We start from the raw sequence: 26,229 nt of genomic DNA, 5'->3' as shown, positions 1-26,229 counted from the left end.
AGTTTGGTTACCACTTTTTAAATATTACAGATATTAATGAGTATTATAACTTCATTCTTAATGTTGTAGAGCTTTCTCAGTCATTTCAGAATCATCTACAGCTCCAATCATCATTTTTAAGCTGATTAGCTTCCTGAGCCATAAAGTTGCACAGGCCGAGCATATTTGCAATAATATTAAACCAGTTTGGTTGTATGAACATGTATAAACTGATTCAATCACTGGGCCTCATTCACCACATGTAAATATCTTCCTAAGCTTTCCTTAAATTTGTTCACGATAAAAGTCCCAAGAAAAAGTCAGAGTCTACGTCAGAGTCATGGTGTGTTCTTAAAGCGCAGAACTGTGCTTTGTGCTCTTGAGTGTGTGTAGAAAAAATCCCAAATAAGAAAACACTGGTGAATGTTGGAGTCTTTGTAAAAACTGTAAGTGGGTTTTAAGAAGAGATTTCTTCTTAAGAACGTTTGGTGAATGAGATCCAATGATTCTAAAATTCTGAATGAAAGTCCGGATAGCATCATTTCCTGTGAGGAGAATTCCCGTCCTGAATGCACTCACCGGGAATAGTGTTATCCAGAATAAACGCCACAGAACCTCCCACGAACATGGCTGTGGTCAGCAGGACGTTCAGCACCTGATCAATCTCCACTATTCCTGCAATGGAGCGAGAGAGAGCCACCATAACATTACCAACACAACACTCTTCTCAGATATGTTAACATCAGCGCGAACACTGTTGGCTGAATTTTCAGTGATTTGTAAGTGTGGCCATGGTTGTGACATCACACAATACTTCTTCTTTCGGCTGCTCCCTTTAGGGGTCGCCACAGCGGATCACCTGCCTCCATCTTGCCCTATCCACTGCCTCCTCTACTTTTACACCAACCATCTCCATGTCCACCTTCACTACATCCATAAACCTTCTCTGAGGTCTACCTCTTCTCCTTCTACCCGGCAGCTCCATCTCCAACATTCTTTGCCCAATATATCCACTGTTCCTCCTCAACACATGTCCAAACCATCTCAACCTGGCCTCTCTGGCTTTATCTCCAAACTGCTCCACCTTCACCGTCCCTCTGATCTGCTCATTTCTAATCTTGTCCATCCTTGTCACTCCCAACGAAAATCTCAGCATCTTCATCTCCGCCACCTCCAGCTCAGCCTCCTGTCTTTTAGACAGAGCCACAGTCTCCAAACCAGACATCATAGCAGGACGCACTGCTGTCTTGTAAACCTTCCCTTTCACTCTTGCTGCTATCCTTCTGTCACACATCAGCCCTGACACCCGTCTCCACCCACTCCATCCTGCCTGCACCCTCTTCTTCCCCTCTTTTCTGCACTGTCCATTGCTCTGGATGGTTGACCCAAGATATTTTAAGTCATCCACCTTTACGACCTCTACTCCTTGAATCTTCACCTTTCCACCTGCCTCCCTCTCATTCACACACATGCATTCCGTCTTATCTCTACTGACCTTCATTCCTCTCCTCTCCAGTGCAAACCTCCACCTCTCCAGATTCTCATCTGCAAACATCATGGTCCATGGAGCCTTCTGCCTGACCTCATCTGTCAACCTGTCCATCACCATTGCAAACAAGAAGGGGCTCAAAGCTGATCCCTGATGTAACCCCACCTTCACCTTGAAACCATTTGTCACTCCAACTGCACACCTCACCACTGTCTCACTATCCTCATTCATGTCCTGCACCACCCTAACATACTTTTCAGCTACACCTGACTTCCTCATACAGTACCACAGTTCCTCTCTTGGCACCCTATCATCTGCCTTCTCTAGATCCACAAAGACACAATGTAGCTCCTTCTGACCTTCTCTGTACTTCTCTACCAACACTCTCAACGCAAAAATTGCATCTCTGGTGCTCTTTCTGGGCATGAAACCAAACTGCTGCTCACTGATCTGGACCTCTCGCCTTAGCCTTGCTTCAACAATTTTTTTTCCACAATACAATCCACAAAATAACTCCCATGTAACTGAAGGCTGTGAATGAGTGTGTGTGTGTTTACCCACCAGTGACGAGCGGGTTTCCCCGGAGATAGCTGGGCAGGACCAGGCCGAAGAATATGGAGAACCCGAGAACGAATAGGTTGCGAGACGAGTTGAGGTCGACGAACTGCAGGTTGGACAAACCTACGGCCGTGATCATCCCGAAGAGCGTGCAGAACAGCGCCCCCAGCACGGGGTCCGGAAGAGAGGCGAAGAGCGCACTGAACTTCCCCACAGTGCCCAACAGCAGCATCAGCACCGCACCGTACTGAATCACCCGCCTACTGCCCACCTGCACCAAATCACAGCAGACCACACCGTCCAATCAGCCAGTGATTAAGAAGATTCAGTAATATATCCAGTACTAGCTTGAAGTCTAGTGACTCCAGCTTAAAACCAGGAGTTTTGTGATTATCGCTGCACTTAAGAGCCCATTTCCTAAATACATCCACGTATGATATTTGTGGTTGTATGTATTAACAACTCATTGTTACTTTTTTTAGTTTGTTACTGAGAAATGTAAATGATCTGTTCTGATTGGCTGTCCTGTACTGTGCAGTTCAGGCTAGAACACTGATTTCTCCACAAATAGGTGGAGTGAAACCGGAGCAGGTTGAGTAGGCGATGCATTGGGTTTTGTGATTTCATAAATACAATTAACTCAAATCAGAGTGATTGGGCTTTAGTTTCCACATGTGGAGCATACAGAGTGGGGATTTTAGGCCTTTAATAACTTAATACTGCATATTGTTACTGTTGTAATAAAATTTAACTTTGAAATATATATATATATATATATATATATATATATATATATATATATATATATATATATATATATATATATATATATATATATGTGTGTGTGTGTGTGTGTGTGTGTGTGTGTGTGTGTGTGTGTGTGTGTGTGTGGTATGTGTGTAAGCATATATATATGTATGTATGTATGTGTGTTCTTCTTGCTCATTTTTAATAGCTCAGTGGCCACTAACAGACTGTAGTGTCCACTGCTGTGACTGAAGTGCTACCAGTGGGTCAGTGAGGCATGTTCTGAACACAAGGTGGTGCAGCACCAACCCAACACTGTAATTACTGTCTAATTTGAGAGTGCAGTTCTGCGATTCACTAAATTACAGGGTTATTTATTTTTAACCTCAGGACAGTTTGAGTCACGGGGGACAAAATAAGGAAAAAAGTATAATTTGATCTGGACAAGAGACGAGAACAAGTGCGAGAGGGAGAATGTCTTGTCTGCCGAGCTGTTCTAGTGAACGGAGAGACTGTAGACCTGGAGATCCAGGGCAGCTTTACCTTAGTGATACCCAGCACCCCGATGTTGGGGCTGGAAGACGTGGAGCCGTTTCCTGTGCCGAACAAACCGTCCAGCACGCAGGACAGACCCTCTACAAAAATCCCTCTGAGAGAGAGGAGAGGAGGGGAGAGGAGAAATGTTTAACAATGACCTTTCAAGCTCAAATTAGACCCTAAATAATGACATATTCCATATGAAAGGCTGTGAATGTTATTATATCTATATAAAATTAAAATAATAAGCTTCATCAGAATGTATTTATTACTGTCATTAATTCAATAACGCTGTCATTATGTGAACAGAGTTGACATGAACCTATAATTTATATGGGCTGTCTACCGTTGCTGCTGAAGGTATTGCTTTAACAGTCATTTAAAAGCTGTTTCTGAATAACACAGTGCGCTGCAGCGGAGCTTCAGATGGTTAGAAAGCTGTACAACACTAAGAGAGAAATGATGCTAAAACTGATTTCCACAACGCCGCCTTTTTCTCGTTGTTTTACCTGTTAATAGCGTGTACAGGAGGCGGGGGGGCAGCAGACAGACGTGCGCAGGCGTAATAATCTCCAATAGACTCGATGATGCTGGCAACCACCGCACTCATCATCCCTATTACCCCTGCTGCGGTTACCGTCGGCAACCCCCATTGAACTGCAAGAGAGAATCAGTTCAGTGTAGTGCACACATACGGCTGCTGTCTAGAGATCTCATACTTCATTATACGATATGTAGCACAAACAGAAAAAAAAGCTTTACATCAAAGTTTTCAACAATGGAAATGTTTTACGTTTGCAAATTAGATGTGGATAAATGTAATAAATAATAAAATGGATTTATTAAGATACGATGATAATATATGCATAATGAAAGGCTAATCCTATACAATGTTTCCAGAAACTGAACATGTCCTGATCCGATCTAGTAACATATCAGTCTAGTCCAGCGGTCGCAACCCAAAGGTTAAGAAGAGACATTTTGTCCTTTCCACAAAAATCAAACCACCACAAAATTGTGTGTCCATTTTTTTTATCTTGCATGTCTCAGCATGTGCTAATGTGCTAGTATAGGCTAAAAAAATACGATATAAGTGAGAACGCAGACCTACTTTGCTCTGCTTTAAGCTTTAGCACAGCTGTAGCCACTTTTCTCGCATCTCCAGCAGGAAACTTTTCCAAAAGTAGAGCAGGTTCTTCTAAAATGTCTCTACAGCGTTCGACTTTCCACGAGGCTGAAGTCACTTCTCATTCTCCAGCTTCTTGTTCGAATTTCCCGTTCCACCTTAAATGGTGCCCAAGGTGCCAGCATGTAACTGTAGCACCATATAAGGTGGAACGGAAATTCAAACAAGAAGCTGGAGAATGAGAAACTGGATGCAGCTTCACGACTTTAGCGTCTGACAGTTTGTAGCTGCAGATTAAATGCGTCAGGAAACCAGCTGGAGATGATTATAAATGCAAGTCCCTTCAAGCTTTATTTTACTGCAAAGGAGGATTATTTTATTTGGACCTAAAAATCTAAGGCCAAAAATCTAAAAAGGTAAAAATTTCACCTTACATTTTAAGGTAAAGTAAAAATCCAAAAATCTAGAGCCACAACAGGGCAGTACCATTGCCGACCCCTGGTCTAGAATGACATTATGCACACAAGAGGCCGCATTAATTAGCATTTGCTAATCAATTACAGTTGCTGTCAGAACAAAACCTTGTATATCCATTTTTTGGTCACTTACTGAATTTGAAAAACTGCCAAAAAATGGATTTGGAATAAAAGATCGTCAACAAAGGTTTGCTAGTTTATAATATTTCAGGGAGCACTTACTCTAATCGCCTCTTGCAAATCTAGCCACTACCAACCTCATCTCCTTCTTGCCCTCCTTCCCTTCTCTACCCCGCTATTACCCCTTGGCCTCCTTTAAGGCCTGACTATGTTTGTTCTATGTACCACATTATTTGTAAGTCGCTTTGGATAAAAGCGTCTGCTAAATGTAATGTAATATTTAAATCTATATTATCACTGTGCAAGTTAATATTGTATTTAAAATACCATACTGTTCATTTCTCTTGACCCACAGACCACACACACATATATATATATATATACACACATACACACACACACACACAAAGATACATCTATATATCTGAACAAAAGTCACAGACACTCACAGGGGTAAGGTACTTTAAACCAGGGGGCAGCTGCTAGGATACCCTGCCGGGCATCTGTTCGAGCATAGAAGCCATATTTCCCCCTTTCAGGAGGGAACACATCCGTCACAGTGAAGATAAAGCACAAAAGCCAAGAAACCAGGATCGCCATGATGATCTAGAGAGAGAGAGAGAGAGAGAGAGAGAGAGAGAGAGAGAGAGAGAGAGAGAGAGAGAGAGAGAGAGAGAGAGAGAGAGAGAGAGAGAGAGAGAGAGAGAGAGAGAGAGAGAGAGAGAGAGAGAGAGAGAGAGAGAGAGAGAGAGAGAGAGAGAGAGAGAGAGAGAGAGAGAGAGAGAGAGAGAGAGAAACATTTTGGTTAATCACCTAGCAGTAACTCTGTGCTGGGTGTGGTCCATCCATATCCACGACACACAGTGGCACATAATTGCCCTACAAAGCCAGACATGTTACTTACAATCCCTGGCTTGGTCTCTAGGCAGTGTAACCCACAGGCCTCCGTGACTCAGCATATTCAGCATATTCTCAGCTCTCATTGTCCTCGCCATCGACACCCGGGTTAAACCACTGCAGGCGGCGGGAAAATCTCCCAGCCTGGCATGGCCGGGCACGCTGAGTTCATTAATGAGCCCATCAGCTGTAATCCAGACTCGTCTACAGAGGCTCCCTGGCACAGGTGCCAAGCCCTCATCAGACACACCACCGACTGCCAACTGGTGCCACCAGACTGTTAATGATCATCATAATCCTGATCATGATCATCATAATCAGAACTCACTCCTGCAGCGCCAAGATGGTTTAACCCTTTACAGTCCCATAACGCTCCTCGGATAAACTCATTCATACTGTAAATCTGACTTAAGGTCTGTAGATGGGAAATTCCTCATAACCTGCAGCTGTTTACATGCAGTCATAAGCAAAATTTACATGCAGTGTTTTTTTTTTCTCTACAAAGAACATGGTTTGTATACATATACACACATATACACTCACTGGCCACTTTATTAGGTACAGTATATTAGGTGTAGTTCAGTTGCTTGTTAACACAAATAGCTAATCAGCCAATCACGTGGCTGCAACTCAGTGCATTTAGGCATGTAGAGGTGGTCAAGACGACTTGCTGAAGTGCAGACCGAGCATCAGAACGGGGAAGAAAGGGGATTTAAGGGTCTTTGAACGTGGCGTGGTTGTTGGTGCCAGACGGGCTGGTCTGAGTATTTCAGAAACTGCTGATCTACTGGGATTTTCACGCACAACCATCTCTAGGGTTTACAGAGAACGGTCCGAAAAAGAGGAAATATCCAGTGAGCGGTCAGTTGTGTGGACAAAATTGCCTTGTTGATGTGAGAGGTCAGAGGAGAATGAGCAGACCGGTTCCAGATGATAGAAAGGCAGCAGGAACTCAAATAACCAACCAGAATCTCTGAGGAACGTTTCCAACACCTTGTTCAAAGTCTGCCTCGAAGAATTAAGGCAGTTCTGAAGGCAAAAGGGGGTCCAACCTTTTACTACCTAATAAAGTGGCTGGGGAGTGTATGTATATGCATATATATATGTGTGTGTGTGTGTGTGTGTGTGTGTGTGTGTGTGTGTGTGTGTGTGTATATATATATATATATATATATATATATATATATATATATATATATATACATACACACACACACACATACACACACACACACACACGCACACACACACACACACATATATACACACATATTCAGCTGCTCTCAGAACATTTTTCAGTTTTTGACAAATACCTACTGTCTTTTATATTGTGTTTACATTTCATGATGAATGGATCAAAAGAAATGGCTTAAAATCACTCGGAAAAAAGGTCTGGTTCTATTGACTTCCATTAAAAGTAAAGTATATTTTTCCCCCTCACCTGTAACGTTACCAGTTTGGAGATAAGGTTTTGTTTCTATATAATGTGCCATAACTTTTGCGCAGGCCTGATTTTATGTTCTATTTCTTCCCTAAATACGTTCATTTCAGTAAACAAACATTAACTGTGGATTAAAACAGAAGTTTGTTCTTTGTAGAAAATGTTTCGACTTCTTTTCACTTAGAAACGGGATTTGGCCAGGGGTGCTCAAATTTTTGAATATGCCCGTGTGTGCCTACCGAGTCGAACGCCAGTGTGGGAGCCCTTGGTCAAATGTTTTGTTGACTTTTGTTTCTCACTGCAGCTATGAGGCTAATGCAGATCACAAGTAATGGAAGTTTATACCCCACACATTATTAACTGTGCAAACAGTGTGTCTACTTTGCTCAAACTGTGTGGAGTTGTGATGACTAATAAACGTCTTTATGTGGTTTCTGATGCTGTACGACATACTATTGTCTATAATCATATACTAAAGCACATCAGCACAGTGAAAACGGTAGTAGTAGCCATCCTGAAGCTGGAACATCTGCACTTTAGTCCATTTCTACAGATTACAAAGCCAATAACGAAGGAAACTTCAGACACCAAACATGCAGAGGCTGTTCATTTAGGAGAAAACCGTGTAAATCAGATTTTTTTTAAAACTCTTGCTATCAGTTGTATCCTACACATGACAAACTGTACTTTTTAATCAAATTACATCCTGTGTGTGAAGCAGGAGAGTGAAATGATGAGGCGCGTGAGGAGTCTCTAATATTAGCACAGCGGGGAGCTCGTCTTAGCCAGGGACTAAAACTCAGCTCTCCAGAGTGCAGAGAGAGTGATTTAACCACGTTCCTACAGAGATAATTACAAAACAGTCTGTAACTACCAGCTAAACAAACTGTAATAATCCTCTAAACATGACGATTATCTTTCTCAGTGTTAAGTGTATGAAGCAGCATCACTATTAGGAGCGTTTTACTGACCGTAGGCCTGTCCTGGAAAAGCTGAGCTGTTCAGGGAATGCTGAAGGCTTTTCTAACAGTCTTAAAGTAGACAAAATGTATTTACTACCGTGTTGTGAATAGTTTTTCATTCTTTACGGAAGACAGTGATTGATTATGTGCTCCAGGCCCGGCTCCCGAGCGGCACGTCCGTCTAAGCGTTGGCCCGGTCATTGTGATTTCAATCCTTGGTGATGCTACAGCCGCCCATAGCAGGGAGTCCAAGACAGCACAATTGGCCTTGCTCTCTTCGGGTGGGCCCACCGCCCCCCCCTCCCATCACTCAACGCAATATTAGTCAGCGCAGGCAGCGAGAGCTGATGTAGCAGATCTGGAGGTTGACGCTTTCCTTCAAGGACGTTCGGCTGTCCAGTGACGTTGCGGGAGTGGCAGTTCAAAAAGAAGCGGTGGCTGGTTTCACAGGTCTTGGAGGAAGACGGTGTTAGCCTTCATCCTCACTCTATTGCACTCAACCACTTTGCAAGTCCCTGTAGTTCTGGAATAATAAGGCTTAATCTGGGCCCACACTACCTGATCTTTTGCCCGATTTAAGTCCGATTTGCCCCTTGAGACAAATTTTCACAATCTGAAGCGATTCTCCAGAGGAGGAATGAGTAAATCAAGACCTGAAGTGATCGGAGACCCTCCGACATTATCAAACATGTTTGATATTTACGACTCAAAAACATTCATGCAGTGTGAAGGTCAGAGTCGCACTGAGTAAATTGTTCAAACAGCCAGTCAGACATCTGGAAGAGCTGAGAAACAAGTGAAGAGACACACATGAACAGCAGAGCGGAGACGGAGGCGGATAAGAGCCGACATCGTGTTTATAATGTTGGATACAGACGTCAAGCCACTCTAACGGTTTCAGCTCAGCTGTTTTTTGTGAAATATTTCTCCAGGTAATATCAGTGCTTTTAAACTAAAAAGCACAAACAGGTCCAGAAAGTTTAGTATTAATTGTGCCGTGTGATCTGAGGAGATCTGGGAGTTTGAGTTCTTAGCCTGAACACGTTGTGTGTGTTATGCGCTCTCTTTGCCCTGTGGTCTAGTGTGAGCGCCCACACATCGAAAACACAAATTCCATGAGAAAGTTTGTGATGCTCTCCATTTTAGAAATCTGTTAAGATCTTATAAGTCATGTAGTGAACGCCCAGCCTTACTGCACGATAAGCTGGATTTTAAGGGGTTCAAGAACATTTTGGTTTAATTACGTAGTTGCACAAGCAGCCTGACATCATTTAATCACAATTTGGTGGGTCTCATATCGTCTCAGGGTCCTAATCGTGCAGCTCTCCCACAGTGAAACTCAACATAAAATCTAAATGGACCAAACTGATATTTTTTTACATTGCTGGTTCACATTCCTGGTAGTTTTGAGCACAATTCATCATAACATGCCCCGCTTTCCAAGAAAATTCAATCTAAATGTAATGATTTTTGCTCCCAAAATGTCTTTGGATCTTTAATTATGTCACCATGTATCAGCAGGCAGGGAAGATTAGTTTTAATATGTACAATAATATGTTGCACCTTCATCTCACTTCACCTCCAACTATCATTAAGGGAAAACTGTCTGATGCCTCCATGAAACAGGTCACTCTATGGACATAATTTCCAAATGACGCATAATTAACTTTAATAAAAATTTCATTAGTACCCATCTACCTGCATCACTCTCATAACCTCTCAGCTCAGCTTATGACTAGAACGCAGTGTGTGTGTGTGTGTGTGTGTGTGTGTGTGTGTGTGTGTGTGTGTGTGTGTGTGTGTGTGTGTGTGTGTGTGTGTGTGGATGGCAGAGAAACTCACAGGAAACATCTTGAAAAGCTGCAGGCGGTAGGAGGTCCAGCCTTTCTTGGCTTTGTAGATGGGGAACGGCAGCTGTACGTTACGAGCGTACTGAGAAAACAGCAGCACCAGGAAGATCGTCCTGTGGAGAAAACACCAGAATGTTGGAAACTTGCAGCTCAAGTTTGTTCCAGACCTACTTTTCTACGTCTTTCCTTCAATTCATGAGGCATCAGTTCGTTTTAAAGGGCTCATTTTAGACAATTTTCTTGTTAAATAAATATTTTATTTATCGCCCTGAGGTCCACTGACACTGATCGGGCAAAACATAATGACCACCTCCTCGTCTCTACGCTCAGTGTCCATCTGATCAGCTCCACTTACTGTATAGCTGCACTCTGTAGTTCTACAGTTACAGACTGTAGTCCATCTGTTTCTCTGATACTCTGTTACCCTGTTCTTCAGTGGTCAGGACCCCCATGGACCCTCACAGAGCAGGTACTATTTGGGTGGTGGATCATTCTCAGCACTGCAGTAACACTGACATGGTGGTGCGTTTTTGTGTGTTGTGCTGGTCTGAGTGGATCAGACACAGCAGTGCTGCCATAATTAAACAGGCTGTTACTGTGCCTTTAAGACTGATGCATGTAAATGAGCTCTGTTCCGATTGGCTGCCCTGTACTTGCCTAACTCATAAAGTAATCTGTCTTAAACTCTATAGAGCTGAACTGCTGAAGGCTGAATATGTAAATGTACCGGTTTGTGTTTTTGCATATTTGGACAGTATGGACAGGATGGTGAACAGCATGTTTAGAAACTTTAACAATATTTACATGCTAAAATCAAACTCTTAACACATGGGCCCTTTAAATTTTAAACAGTTTATAGCACATTTAATGTTTCAGTGCGTCTTTTGTAGAGGACGTGTTCACATATTTCCACTCAGAAAATCAACAGAATATGTAATCTGACCAGCCGTGTTCAAAAGTCTGCACACACGTGTGTTGTAATCCCGGTACTCACAGCATAGCAATGCCCCAGTGTTTTCCTGCCCTCTCTCCTGCGGCCTGGAAGCCAGAGAGGCCGATGAGAGCCACAGTCGGGGTGATGGTGAGGGGCCCAATATACTTCAGCAGAACACCTGGCAGACCCAGAGCCCCTATACACACCTCCACCAGAGAGGACACGATTATAGCCCCCTGAATCTACAGACAGACAGACAAGAGAGAGAGAACACAAAATAAGGAGGGGAGAGGGGAAAACTTTGACTTGTCAAGCTCAAATTAGACCTTTAAGAATGACATGTTCCATATAAAAGGCCGTGAGAGAGTGAGAGTGAGAGAGAGAGACACTCATCTGGACTATTTATATTCACGCCACACCCAGCAAACTGAGCACAGACTAAACGGAGAAAACTGGGTAAATACACAACAGGATGAAGGAAATAAACACATTAATATAATCGTCATAAAGCTCTTGCCTTATATGGTCAGTTTCCCACACCAATTCCTTGCATTTTACCATGTGTGTGCTGTTCTGCATCAAAACCAGTTTACATGACCATTTTCCAACCTCATCTCAAGACTGATATGTAAATGAGCTCTGCTTCTGGCAGGCTGCCCAATTTAGCAAGCAGTCCAGGCTGAAACACTCCTTATAACTTCAGTGTGAATGGGCGGGGCTAAACTGCTGCAGCCTGAATAGGTGGATGACGGTAAAAGGTGTTGTGTTTTTGTGGCATTATTCAAACTGTTTATGCTCATTATTTTCCATATATGGGACTATATGAGCCCCTATCAGGTTTTACCTTTTATATTTCTAGCTATTTCAGTGCTTTTTGGTGCAGTGTTTCTGTCTCATCTCCATCGTTCCTCCCGAGTCTTTCAGTGTTTCTGTTCTCACCCTCTCTCTATATATAGTCCTCTGTATAAACCCCTGAAAGTGAAAGTCATGTGACTCACCTCTCGTATCCTGGGGTGCCAGATGTGCTCTGTGTGCAGGAGCTCAGTGCTGTTCACAACTGGAACATCTGCAGATACAGATATAAGAATGAAACACAATCACAGCCAGGAATTACACTGTATGTGTGCGTGTGTATGCAGGCCAGACGTTTGGTAGCACCGACGTTAGGGGTGGGCGATGTGGCAAAAATATCATAATCACGATACTTCAAGACATTTTCACGATACACGACACGCATCACAATATTTAGTTTTTCTGAGATTTAATATGTTGGAACAGACAAAACAGAACCTGTAGTGCCTCATATATAAAATAGTCACATAAACAAATAAAACTATGACTACAATTGTTTTTATTCAGTACAAACTGTGCTGCACTAAATCCAGTTAAAGAGGCCTAGTCAGGCTCACTTTGTAAGACAACATGTACTTTGTCATTGTTCTTTAAACTCTGACGTTATCAATCATACACTAAAAGAAATGTGTATTTCTTACATTACATAATTTATCCAAACTATGATTAAATAGTTTTAATCATACATTGCCAATGTATCAAAAAACAAACATGAAAGCAACACACACGGTTAACAATAAATAAAAATAATTTTGAGAATAAAGTCGTATTCTTTAGAATAAAAAGTGATAATATTGCGACAATACAGTTGCAATATTATAAGAATAAACTTGATATTTGGAAGATAAAGGGGGCTAATTTTAAGGGGGCTGCTGTAATGCGTGGGGGCCTCGATTGCTGTACTGTCGAGGGTGAAGACGCAGAGCACAACAGAGTTCTGCTTCTTCAGGATCAATCGTTTTGTTTATCATTCACCTCGTCTGTACATCTCTACCTTATTACGACTTTGCTCTCAAAACGTCCCACAGTACGACTTTTTATCTCTACCTTATTACGACTTTGCTCTCAAAACGTCCCACAGTACGACTTTTTATCTCTACCTTATTACGACTTTGCTCTCAAAACGTCCCACAGTACGACTTTTTATCTCTACCTTATTACGACTTTGCTCTCAAAACGTCCCACAGTACGACTTTTTATCTCTACCTTATTACAACTTTGCTCTCAAAACATCCCACAGTACGACTTTTTATCTCTACCTTATTACGACTTTGCTCTCAAAACATCCCACAGTACGACTTTTTATCTCTACCTTATTACGACTTTGCTCTCAAAACGTCCCACAGTACGACTTTTTATCTCTACCTTATTACGACTTTGCTCTCAAAACGTCCCACAGTACGACTTTTTATCTCTACCTTATTACGACTTTGCTCTCAAAACATCCCACAGTACGACTTTTTATCTCCACATTATTACGACTTTGCTCTCAAAACGTCCCACAGTACGACTTTTTATCTCTACCTTATTACGACTTTGCTCTCAAAACGTCCCACAGTACGACTTTTTATCTCTACCTTATTACGACTTTGCTCTCAAAACGTCCCACAGTACGACTTTTTATCTCTACCTTATTACGACTTTGCTCTCAAAACGTCCCACAGTACGACTTTTTATCTCTACTTTATTACGACTTTGCTCTCAAAACGTCCCACAGTACGACTTTTTATCTCTACCTTATTACGACTTTGCTCTCAAAACGTCCCACAGTACGACTTTTTATCTCTACCTTATTACGACTTTGCTCTCAAAACGTCCCACAGTACGACTTTTTATCTCTACCTTATTACGACTTTGCTCTCAAAACGTCCCACAGTACGACTTTTTATCTCTACTTTATTACGACTTTGCTCTCAAAACGTCCCACAGTACGACTTTTTATCTCTACTTTATTACGACTTTGCTCTCAAAACGTCCCACAGTACGACTTTTTATCTCTACCTTATTACGACTTTGCTCTCAAAACGTCCCACAGTACGACTTTTTATCTCTACCTTATTACGACTTTGCTCTCAAAACGTCCCACAGTACGACTTTTTATCTCTACCTTATTACGACTTTGCTCTCAAAACGTCCCACAGTACGACTTTTTATCTCTACCTTATTACGACTTTGCTCTCAAAACGTCCCACAGTACGACTTTTTATCTCTACCTTATTACGACTTTGCTCTCAAAACGTCCCACAGTACGACTTTTTATCTCTACCTTATTACGACTTTGCTCTCAAAACGTCCCACAGTACGACTTTTTATCTCTACCTTATTACGACTTTGCTCTCAAAACGTCCCACAGTACGACTTTTTATCTCTACCTTATTACAACTTTGCTCTCAAAACATCCCACAGTACGACTTTTTATCTCTACCTTATTACGACTTTGCTCTCAAAACGTCCCACAGTACGACTTTTTATCTCTACCTTATTACGACTTTGCTCTCAAAACGTCCCACAGTACGACTTTTTATCTCTACCTTATTACGACTTTGCTCTCAAAACAGTCCCACAGTACGACTTTTTATCTCTACATTATTACGACTTTGCTCTCAAAACGTCCCACAGTACGACTTTTTATCTCTACCTTATTACGACTTTGCTCTCAAAACGTCCCACAGTACGACTTTTTATCTCTACCTTATTACGACTTTGCTCTCAAAACGTCCCACAGTACGACTTTTTATCTCTACTTTATTACGACTTTGCTCTCAAAACGTCCCACAGTACGACTTTTTATCTCTACCTTATTACGACTTTCTCTCAAAACGTCCCACAGTACGACTTTTATCTCTACATTATTACGACTTTGCTCTCAAAACGTCCCACAGTACGACTTTTTATCTCTACATTATTACGACTTTGCTCTCAAAACGTCCCACAGTACGACTTTTTATCTCCATATTATTACGACTTTCTCTCAAAACGTCCCACAGTACGACTTTTTATCTCTACCTTATTACGACTTTGCTCTCAAAACGTCCCACAGTACGACTTTTTATCTCCATATTATTACGACTTTCTCTCAAAACGTCCCACAGTACGACTTTTTATCTCCACATTATTACGACTTTGCTCTCAAAACGTCACACAGTACGACTTTTTATCTCTACCTTATTACGACTTTGCTCTCAAAACGTCCCACAGTACGACTTTTTATCTCTACCTTATTACGACTTTGCTCTCAAAACGTCCCACAGTACGACTTTTTATCTCTACCTTATTACGACTTTGCTCTCAAAACGTCCCACAGTACGACTTTTTATCTCTACCTTATTACGACTTTGCTCTCAAAACGTCCCACAGTACGACTTTTTATCTCTACCTTATTACGACTTTGCTCTCAAAACGTCCCACAGTACGACTTTTTATCTCTACCTTATTACGACTTTGCTCTCAAAACGTCCCACAGTACGACTTTTTATCTCTACATTATTACGACTTTGCTCTCAAAACGTCCCACAGTACGACTTTTTATCTCTACCTTATTACGACTTTGCTCTCAAAACGTCCCACAGTACGACTTTTTATCTCTACCTTATTACGACTTTGCTCTCAAAACGTCCCACAGTACGACTTTTTATCTCTACCTTATTACGACTTTGCTCTCAAAACGTCCCACAGTACGACTTTTTATCTCTACCTTATTACGACTTTGCTCTCAAAACGTCCCACAGTACGACTTTTTATCTCTACCTTATTACGACTTTGCTCTCAAAACGTCCCACAGTACGACTTTTTATCTCTACCTTATTACGACTTTGCTCTCAAAACGTCCCACAGTACGACTTTTTATCTCTACTTTATTACGACTTTGCTCTCAAAACGTCCCACAGTACGACTTTTATCTCTACATTATTACGACTTTGCTCTCAAAACGTCCCACAGTACGACTTTTTATCTCTACATTATTACGACTTTGCTCTCAAAACGTCCCACAGTACGACTTTTTATCTCCATATTATTACGACTTTCTCTCAAAACGTCCCACAGTACGACTTTTTATCTCTACCTTATTACGACTTTGCTCTCAAAACATCCCACAGTACGACTTTTTATCTCCATATTATTACGACTTTGCTCTCAAAACGTCCCACAGTACGACTTTTTATCTCTACCTTATTACGACTTTGCTCTCAAAACGTCCCACAGTACGACTTTTTATCTCTACCTTATTACGACTTTGCTCTCAAAACGTCCCACAGTACGACTTTTTATCTCTACTTTATTACGACTTTGCTCTCAAAACGTCCCACAGTACGACTTTTTATCTCTACCTTATTACGACTTTCTCTCAAAACGTCCCACAGTACGACTTTTATCTCTACATTATTACGACTTTGCTCTCAAAACGTCCCACAGTACGACTTTTTATCTCTACATTATTACGACTTTGCTCTCAAAACGTCCCACAGTACGACTTTTTATCTCCATATTATTACGACTTTCTCTCAAAACGTCCCACAGTACGACTTTTTATCTCTACCTTATTACGACTTTGCTCTCAAAACGTCCCACAGTACGACTTTTTATCTCCATATTATTACGACTTTCTCTCAAAACGTCCCACAGTACGACTTTTTATCTCCACATTATTACGACTTTGCTCTCAAAACGTCACACAGTACGACTTTTTATCTCTACCTTATTACGACTTTGCTCTCAAAACGTCCCACAGTACGACTTTTTATCTCTACCTTATTACGACTTTGCTCTCAAAACGTCCCACAGTACGACTTTTTATCTCTACCTTATTACGACTTTGCTCTCAAAACGTCCCACAGTACGACTTTTTATCTCTACCTTATTACGACTTTGCTCTCAAAACGTCCCACAGTACGACTTTTTATCTCTACCTTATTACGACTTTGCTCTCAAAACGTCCCACAGTACGACTTTTTATCTCTACCTTATTACGACTTTGCTCTCAAAACGTCCCACAGTACGACTTTTTATCTCTACATTATTACGACTTTGCTCTCAAAACGTCCCACAGTACGACTTTTTATCTCTACCTTATTACGACTTTGCTCTCAAAACGTCCCACAGTACGACTTTTTATCTCTACCTTATTACGACTTTGCTCTCAAAACGTCCCACAGTACGACTTTTTATCTCTACCTTATTACGACTTTGCTCTCAAAACGTCCCACAGTACGACTTTTTATCTCTACCTTATTACGACTTTGCTCTCAAAACGTCCCACAGTACGACTTTTTATCTCTACCTTATTACGACTTTGCTCTCAAAACGTCCCACAGTACGACTTTTTATCTCTACCTTATTACGACTTTGCTCTCAAAACGTCCCACAGTACGACTTTTTATCTCTACTTTATTACGACTTTGCTCTCAAAACGTCCCACAGTACGACTTTTATCTCTACATTATTACGACTTTGCTCTCAAAACGTCCCACAGTACGACTTTTTATCTCTACATTATTACGACTTTGCTCTCAAAACGTCCCACAGTACGACTTTTTATCTCCATATTATTACGACTTTCTCTCAAAACGTCCCACAGTACGACTTTTTATCTCTACCTTATTACGACTTTGCTCTCAAAACATCCCACAGTACGACTTTTTATCTCCATATTATTACGACTTTCTCTCAAAACGTCCCACAGTACGACTTTTTATCTCCACATTATTACGACTTTGCTCTCAAAACGTCACACAGTACGACTTTTTATCTCTACATTATTACGACTTTGCTCTCAAAACGTCCCACAGTACGACTTTTTATCTCTACCTTATTACGACTTTGCTCTCAAAACGTCCCACAGTACAACTTTTTATCTCCACATTATTACGACTTTGCTCTCAAAACGTCACACAGTACGACTTTTTATCTCTACTTTATTACGACTTTGCTCTCAAAACGTCCCACAGTACGACTTTTTATCTCTACCTTATTACGACTTTGCTCTCAAAACGTCCCACAGTACGACTTTTTATCTCTACCTTATTACGACTTTGCTCTCAAAACGTCCCACAGTATGACTTTTTATCTCTACCTTATTACGACTTTGCTCTCAAAACGTCCCACAGTATGACTTTTTATCTCTACATTATTACGACTTTATTCTAGAAGTCCAACAATTTCTTCTTTTTTAACAGTCGACCTAAAATGCTGCCGTACAAAGACAGCAGATATTAATATGTTAATTAACAGAGGATAAAAAGGTTCGACTGCAGCAACACCAGTGTACTTTTCATATCTCAGTCTTAAAGGCACAGCATGCTTAATTGTAAGGGATCATGAATTATGGTCATGTAGAAATGAATTATGATTGCTTTTGCTACATGTAACCATATACATGTCATACATGAGACTTTAAGAGGGAAAAAAAAGTAGGGTATTGACATGGGTCTGGGGTGGGCGATGTGGCCAAATGTCCAACCAAGATAGGAAGATTTTTATGACACACGATCCGTCATGGCATTTATTTTTTCTGACATTAAGTTAGAACATACGAAGGAAGACGAAGGATGTTTTAAAACACTATCAAAACTATGAATATAACTATTTGTATTCAATATTTTACGACTTTTTAAAGATGTCAACATCGTTTCAATGGAATGGGGATGTGCTCAGAAAAGCAAACTGTGATATATTGTGATGTAATTTATCACGATAAAGATAAATATGGCCATACTGCCCAGCTTTAATACAGGCCCTGTAAAATCCAAGACCAGATAAATCCAAACACAAGGCATTAAAGAACTTGGCCTGTAGTGTACGTGAGGAAGTCTCACCTGTTGCATTGCACTTCCATTTCTCCAGGGAGAGGATGGCTCTGGCTGGTGCGAGGAATGCAAAAGCACTGGCCTGGAACAGCGGAAGCCTGGAAAGACAAAACACGCAAACACACTCATTAATCTACTGACACAAGGACACTGAGTACATCAATTCTCATCCTCACGGACAAGCAAACATGCTTCACCATCAACAACGGCAAGAACACGTAAAGACAACAAACAGAGAAAGACGTAACGATCACAACCTCGACACGAGCAAAATCCTTCAACGGCTCTAATTCAAGTTAAGTAACTCCACTAACTGCACCCTGCAGTACCAACACTGTCCACTAGATGTCACATGCAACTGGAGACTGCTGGAGAAAGATGTGGCCTAAAAACAAGAAGTCCTACATCCTCTTTTCTAGAACAATCACTATCCCACACCAAACGAGTGCAGAGGGAGGGCCTTTAATCATAAAACTCACACCCTGTTTACAGTAATGACAGATTTTATGCAAGGAACCAGCACATGGTTCCCCTGGCCCCAGACTGGATGGGGGGGGGGGGGGGGGGGGGGGGGGGGGTTTCAGCAGAATCTGCCATGTCGACCTGCCAATTATTTCCCATTTTGAAAAGAAAATGCATGACGATTTTTTCAAAAACAGCTGAAAATGCAGCAGCAGTTAAGATGAGCATTGCAGCAGCTGAACGCAGCCAGCTCACAGATGGTGCTGATAAGCCTGACTGATATCTCCAACACAGTTTTATTAGCACCAGCCTAAACATAATGTGCTGATAAGTAGCACCTCACTGGTCGCAGCATCGCTGGAATCAAACCCATGATCTCCGCATGTTCAATCAATCAACCAACAACGCAAGTGAGTGACTAGAAAAGCACAAGGGTGCTACGTGCTGCAATGTGATGTCCAGTTTTCCTTTATTTCAACACAAACACAGATTAAAGCCGTCTTTTGTCAACACAGTTCAGCGCTGTATGACCCTTCCTCTAAATCTGATTTTATAATAGAAGATCTTTAACGGAGAAAATTCCGAGACTGCTGGAAGTTTCAGGTGGAGATCTCAATGTTTTTTGTTTATTTAAACATATGATGTAGCTAAAATATCCCAACCTATAAAAGCACCCTGACGTTTTGTAGTTGTGTAGATCTACTAGCTTATAGGCCCATAGTAAGAGTGGGCAATAGGAATATATTCTAATCATGATAAATTGTCACAACATGCTTTTCTGAGTACATCATGGACATCATCGGCACTAGAACACTAACGAGACTGTGTTTCGTTGCAAAGTGAGCATAATTAGGTCTGTTTAACAGGATTTAGTGCAGTGCTGTTTGTAATACATTACCAATTATCATTGTAGCTGTAGGTTTTTTATTATTATTATTATTATTATTATTATTATTATTATTATTATTATTATTATCTAGCATTTTAATACGACGCTACAGGTTCTGTTTAGTCTATTCCAACATATTAACTCTCAGAAAAGCTAAATATTGTGAAGGGATTACAAGGGGAAGTACTGAATACAGGGAGATTCACTCGAAAGAGGCCCCAAATACACTGTAATAACTCCTGCAATCTTAACAATCTGAACGAAACGATGTGTAATGTGCTACTCAGGATACTCAGCTTCGAACAGGCCGGGACGCCCCTGCATCGGAGCTAAGAGGTAGGCGCCCAACAGCCGTCGCGACGTTTAACCTCTCTAATGCTTGCTGATATGTTCAGGAGCATGGAGCGTCGCAACAAAATGTGTCTGGCAGAAAACGGAGAACACTCAACACAGCATCGCATGTAATGCCATCGGTTACACACACGTCAAGGTATGTAGCGAATTGTTTTGGTTCCAATTGCTTTCTCCTAATAGGAGTTACAACAGAATATTCAGGGCCTCTTTCAAGTGAATCTCCCTGTATTTTGCAATATCGTCCACAGTCTCTTTCTGCCAAGTTCATAACAGATGCAACACGGCGCATTCCGCACCACTACACTGCAACTTCTTACTTCACACAGGAAACGACCGTCTGATGCCAAGACAAAGCGGTTTCTGTTGAAATTTCATGCAATATAAATGTCTTTATTATCTGTTTATTGCTTAAATAAACTTTATAGAGTTGACAAAGAGATCAGCAATAAAAACCTGTGACTGTTGGCTTCCTCACTCTGTGATGTAGCTAAACAAGGAGGAGGAGAATGAGCATGTGGGCTCACAACATCAACCGTGTCAAAAGAGTTAAAATTACATTTGTTGATCTGTTTATTAGCCTAGACTGTATATTGCAGCATACAGTACAGCGAGAAAGTCTCATTTCTCATGAGACACATTTTCAAAATCTGTTTATTTGTGTAGTTTGTGTTTATTTGCTGAGAAAAGTGTTAATATTTGAATAAACTAAATTTATAGAATATTAATTATATAATCATTATTATTAATTATATATAATTATTAATTATATGTATATATGTAATTATATATATAAATGGTCATTTTGTGGATGTTGCTGTGTTTGTTTACCCATTTCCAAGCCTCTCCTCGAGGAAGCCCAGTATTATATGTAGTTAAAAAGCAGCTCCTGGTTTGACCAATCAGTGCTCAGTAAATTGAGCTCATAATGTAATTGATGATATTAACGAGTCTCTGTGGCGGCTGTGAAGGTGTCCAGGAAAAATATGGACCCAAGAAATTCTTGTTACTTTTTATTGTTTTTCTGTTTATTTGAATTATGAATGTGACTTTATTCTAATGTATATTGTGATAAACTCACTGCTGAGGTCAACTGTTTAAATATTTGCTTAGACGCCTAAAACCTTCACACAGGACTGTAGACACTGCATTCCTTTACAGTTTCTGCCACCACGCTGCAGAAATGGCTCAAAGCATATTTCTGCACACATTGCCGGCTCACGATGGATACAGCTTGTGCAAAAGGCTACTTTGATATAGCAGAGAATTGTGTGTGATGTGACGCAGAACGTGGTACAGTAAGCGCGTCTGCTGTGAAATGGATTTTAGTCAGCTGTGTCCCGAGAACCAGAGATGAATCACCTCCTGTTTAACTAAAAAGACAGCAGGGCTCCTGAGTGGCACAACCGTCTAAACACTGGCCCCATCGTCAGTAGATGGTGAGAAAATTGGGAGGGGGGGATCTGGAGAATATGAACAGAAAACACGACCACGGTTTAAAAAAAAACAAAAAAAAAAACACGACATGTAAAGTATATCCGAAACTAGCCAAAGTCAAACTCCTGCCAGAAAATAAAAGCTTGCTTGCGGCTATGGAGCTGCCAAGAACTGAGCCCAGTAATTACCATTCTGATCCAAATGCAACAGCACACAGCAGGAATTACACGCTGGTTAGCAGTGCTACTTCAAAATTTACACGATTTACATGACGAGATGTCCTGTTCTTCCATGTGAAAGTGGCAAAAGCAACGATTTTAAACAACCTTCACCTTCGACAATGTTTTCAAAAATGTTTCCAGTGACCAAAAATGCCTTTTCCTTGTGGATGTCAGGGCAAAATAAAGTGTGTGTGGAGGGGGGGGGGGGGGGGGGGGGGTTGAAGTGATGTAAGCCTGTTTCATACTCCATCATCGTGCTGCTCTCTGTAATGCGGGTTTGGCTTTCAGTGAAGCTGTACCTGACCTGTCGCAGGTCAGAAAATCTGATGGACAGGTCTGGACAGTTGGGTTCTTCGAAATTTTGATTGGTGAAACGAGGTGAAACCAGGTAGCCCAGCTGTGCACACACACACACACACACACACACACACACACACACACACAAAGGAATGCAAACAGGCCACACACACTGCTTTCCTAGAAGGAGGCGAGAGTTCACTCACCGTAGTGACTCATCAGATCTCACCCCCCCCCCACATAACCATCTCTCTCCCTCTCCTTATCTTCTCATTTCCTCTTTTTTAAGAGCGCTGAGTCACGTCTCCATGTGGGACGTCAGTGGAGATCATGTGAGCTGTTCTGACATCAGATGGTTGGTTTCTGGGGGCAGGCTGGACATGAATGAGCAAAGACCACTGAACTCAGCCTGCTGCCTCACACAAATCAGCCAAGTCTGGGGTTAAGCACGGTGACCAGACTTCTCAAACGATCATTTCTTCATATTGACACAAAAAAAGGCGCCTCCAATGTGTCCATCCATCCTTATTAAGCCTCAGCCCTCACAATGAATCAAATTTCATTGTGATTCTTTAGGAAACGAATCATGACTCTTCACCATCTCCCCATGTTATATACAGCACACCGTATGTGAATATTTGGAACGGACAGAAGTCCAATTAAACATGCCTGTAGTGACTATCGGAGAACCTACTGTTAGTCACCTGCTCAGGCGGTTAGAACGTTCTTTCAAGTGCATCCAATGAACCACCGTCCCAACTAAAACTTGATGTTGGGTGGTGTTAGGACCATGAAACATGTTAGGTTCATGAATATGCTGATGAGCTCTGCTCTGATTGGCTGGTTCACAGCAAGGCACAGGAACAGCTAACAGCTCAGAAAGAAGCAACATGTTGAAATAAAGACAGGCAGGAAAATAACGTAAAACAAAGCTCTGCTGATCGTTCAACACAGTTTAACAATAAATGGTCTTAAACACAGGAGTTAATGCAGAACAGCTCATTCACCATTTAACCCTTAAAGCTGGCGTGCAGACTGCTGGTCACCATAGCAACACAGAGTCCTAGCTGGTAGCTAATGGAAAAACAAAGAGAAAGATTTAAGACGAACATCGAAAATTTGGAAACAAATTGACTTATGTGCGTTTATGATCACTTCAGCTGGTTTCCTGATACGTTTAATCTGCAAACTCTAAAAAGTCACAAAGCTGAAGGCGCGTCCCATTGAGCTGCTTCTCGTTCTAATTCTCCCGTTCCACCTTAAATGGTGCAGCAGTGACATTCTGCCGCCTCAAGCACCATTTAAGGTGGAACGACAGAATTCGAACAAGAAGCAACTTCAACCTCGTAAAAAACAAAAGTTGAAAGACATTTCACAAGCAACTATCCCACTTTTGAGGAAATGTTTCCTGCCGGAGATGTGAGAAAGGCGGCTATAGCTGAGCTAAAGCTTAAAGCAGAGCAAACTGAGTCTTTGTTTTCGTTTCTATTATATTTTTATATAACATATGTGTCTATACCAGCACATCAGACACATTTAGAGCCAAGATAAATAAAATGGATATAAAAAGTTTTTGGCTCCCAAAGTTAGATTTTCGTTTAAAGGACAAAATGGCCCTTCTTAACATTTGGCTAGCCGAACCCTGTGCTATGCCAACGTAAACACCGTATAAATCCCTTTAGTACAATGATTCGTAGCAGACAGCTCACACATTACACTAAGTTTTTTATTTTGAGCTAAATATTTGCGCATAGCTTACAGAATATTATTATAACTCAGTACAATTAATGCAAAGCCAAAACTGAAGTTAAATCACTACCTTTAAATTTCAGACCACTAGGAATTATATAACTACACTGAAGCTGCCTGCTGGACACTGACCGTCTCACTCTTTGTCTGCTCATCTGTTATGAAACAGCGCTGACCTTGTCCTGCTGTGTGTGTGTGTGTGAGTGTGAGTGTGAGTGTGTGTGTGTGTGTGTGTGTGTGTGTGTGTGTGTGTGTGTGTGTGTGTGTGTGTGTGTGTGTGAGAGAGACTGAAACAGAGAAGGTTCTTCAAACACAACACACCCTGCAGAGAGACAGCCTTCATCTCAGTGTCACAGAAAAAGAGAACGAGGCCAAAAGCAACGATAAACAAAAGCTTAGAGAGGCTAAGAAAACTGGGAGATATTAAAGAGGAATATCGTCCATCACACCTTTCAGACCTCACAGCCTCTCTGTTAATGCTCTTTACGAATGGTCGCATGACTGCAGGTGTATAGAAAGTGCTAATGAGAGGAAACGTCACCTCAACTCAGATCCACAGTTAATACTGACACCAAAATCTGTGCGTGAACTGGGTTTTACTTACACTGGAACACTCTTACTTTATATTCTCACCTCAATATCACAAAAATTTTAATATATACAAGAGAGAAAGAGCGAGAGCAAGAGCGAGCGAGAGCAAGAGCGAGCGAGAGAGAGAGAGAAGTACAGAGGCAGAGAGGAAGAGAGAGCGAGAGCGAGAGAGAAAGAGAGAGAGAGACAGAGCAAGAGCGAGCGAGAAGTACAGAGGCAGAGAGGAAGAGAGAGAGCGAGAGAGAGATGTAGAGAATGAGAGAGATATACAAGAGAAAGAGACACAGGAGAGAGAGAGAGAGAGAGAGAGAGAGAGAGAGAGAGAGAGACACAGGAGAGAGAGAGAGAGAGAGAGAGAGAGAGAGAGAGAGAGAGAGAGAGAGAGAGAGAGAGAGAAAAAATGGGGGTTTGGCTGTAAAAGGTGCTCGAGTATAAAACAGCAGATGCTGACCAACTTAAGCTGAAAACAACATTTTATTTGACTCCACTCAGCAGTTAGTGTGTGTGTGTGAGTGTGTGTGTGTGTGTGTGTGTGTGTGTGTGTGTGTGTGTGTGTGTGTGTGAGATAGGAACACAGGAGATAATCACATGACTCGATCAGCCCTGATCTAAAGTGCAGAGTCACTGTTTTGGTATTTAATTCTGATTAAAGCACATAAAGGAAACTGTCCGTCCACCATTCTGACCCCTGCAGCGCCCGCCTGAGGAACCCGATTAAAAATGACTGAGAATTTTAATTACATGACATTTTTCATCAAAACGAACAACTATTCTGTTAATTATCTTAATAAAAGCAAATTACAGAAGCAAAAAATTTCACTGGATTTGCCAAGTCGGATTACCACTCACCTTTACTGCCCGTCTCGCCGAGTCACGAGGATGAGGCCTTAGCATAAGCTACAGACCTTAACGAGCCTTATTTGGCCTTAACTGGGAGATATTAGTTATTAATACAGTTCTACTGTATACAGTTGCACCGTATTTTCCCTGATTAGACATTGAAATAATTTACAATTTAAATGGATATATTTCATTAAATAATATAAAATGTGTTCAGGCACCCTTTCGGTCAATCCACTCCCAAATTAACAAATTAAATCATTAAGAAATGGAAGTTTAGGAGAACTGTAGTCAAGACAAGATCTGTAACCAGCTTATAGCTTGAGCCTTCGCCTCAAAAGGGGAATTCCCCCAGTTTTTCAAAATTTCTGCATGATTTCGTCCTTAGGAAAGTCTTTCAGGGTGGTTTGGTGGGAAACGCCCTGTTCTAAAGAAACTTACAGGCCCAGAACTGTTCACAGTGGTGGTGACAGGAACCAGACATCCACCTCGAAAAACTCCCTCACAGAAAGTTATTACATTAAACGGGTATGAATACAGTGTCTGATGATCAAGAAGGCATTCACCCTAAAAATGTCATCTTTTAAATCCATTTGTGGTGGAGAGATACATGCAGGGTGC

At 41.4% G+C, this 26,229-nt stretch overlaps 1 protein-coding gene across 2 annotated transcripts in view; it reads right to left on the bottom strand.

Annotated features, from left to right (window-relative positions):
- The window catches only part of slc23a2 (solute carrier family 23 member 2), a 71,373-nt gene that overhangs the window by 1,733 nt on the left and 43,411 nt on the right, over positions 1-26,229 (bottom strand). For both annotated transcript variants that reach the window (XM_017719932.2, XM_017719933.2), the window contains 9 exons: positions 18,781-18,869; positions 12,115-12,182; positions 11,177-11,358; positions 10,175-10,295; positions 5,482-5,638; positions 3,820-3,967; positions 3,317-3,422; positions 2,030-2,297; positions 559-654 (listed from right to left, as the gene is read on the bottom strand). In XM_017719932.2, coding sequence (XP_017575421.1) covers positions 559-654; positions 2,030-2,297; positions 3,317-3,422; positions 3,820-3,967; positions 5,482-5,638; positions 10,175-10,295; positions 11,177-11,358; positions 12,115-12,182; positions 18,781-18,869 — 1,235 coding nt within the window. The remainder of the gene's footprint in view (positions 1-558; positions 655-2,029; positions 2,298-3,316; positions 3,423-3,819; positions 3,968-5,481; positions 5,639-10,174; positions 10,296-11,176; positions 11,359-12,114; positions 12,183-18,780; positions 18,870-26,229) is intronic.

The sequence above is a fragment of the Pygocentrus nattereri genome, chromosome 29 (genome assembly GCF_015220715.1).
Source record: "Pygocentrus nattereri isolate fPygNat1 chromosome 29, fPygNat1.pri, whole genome shotgun sequence".
Classification (NCBI taxonomy): Eukaryota; Metazoa; Chordata; class Actinopteri; order Characiformes; family Serrasalmidae; genus Pygocentrus; species Pygocentrus nattereri.
Note: the sequence above shows the minus strand (reverse complement) of the source record. Positions and strands in the feature narration are given on the sequence as shown.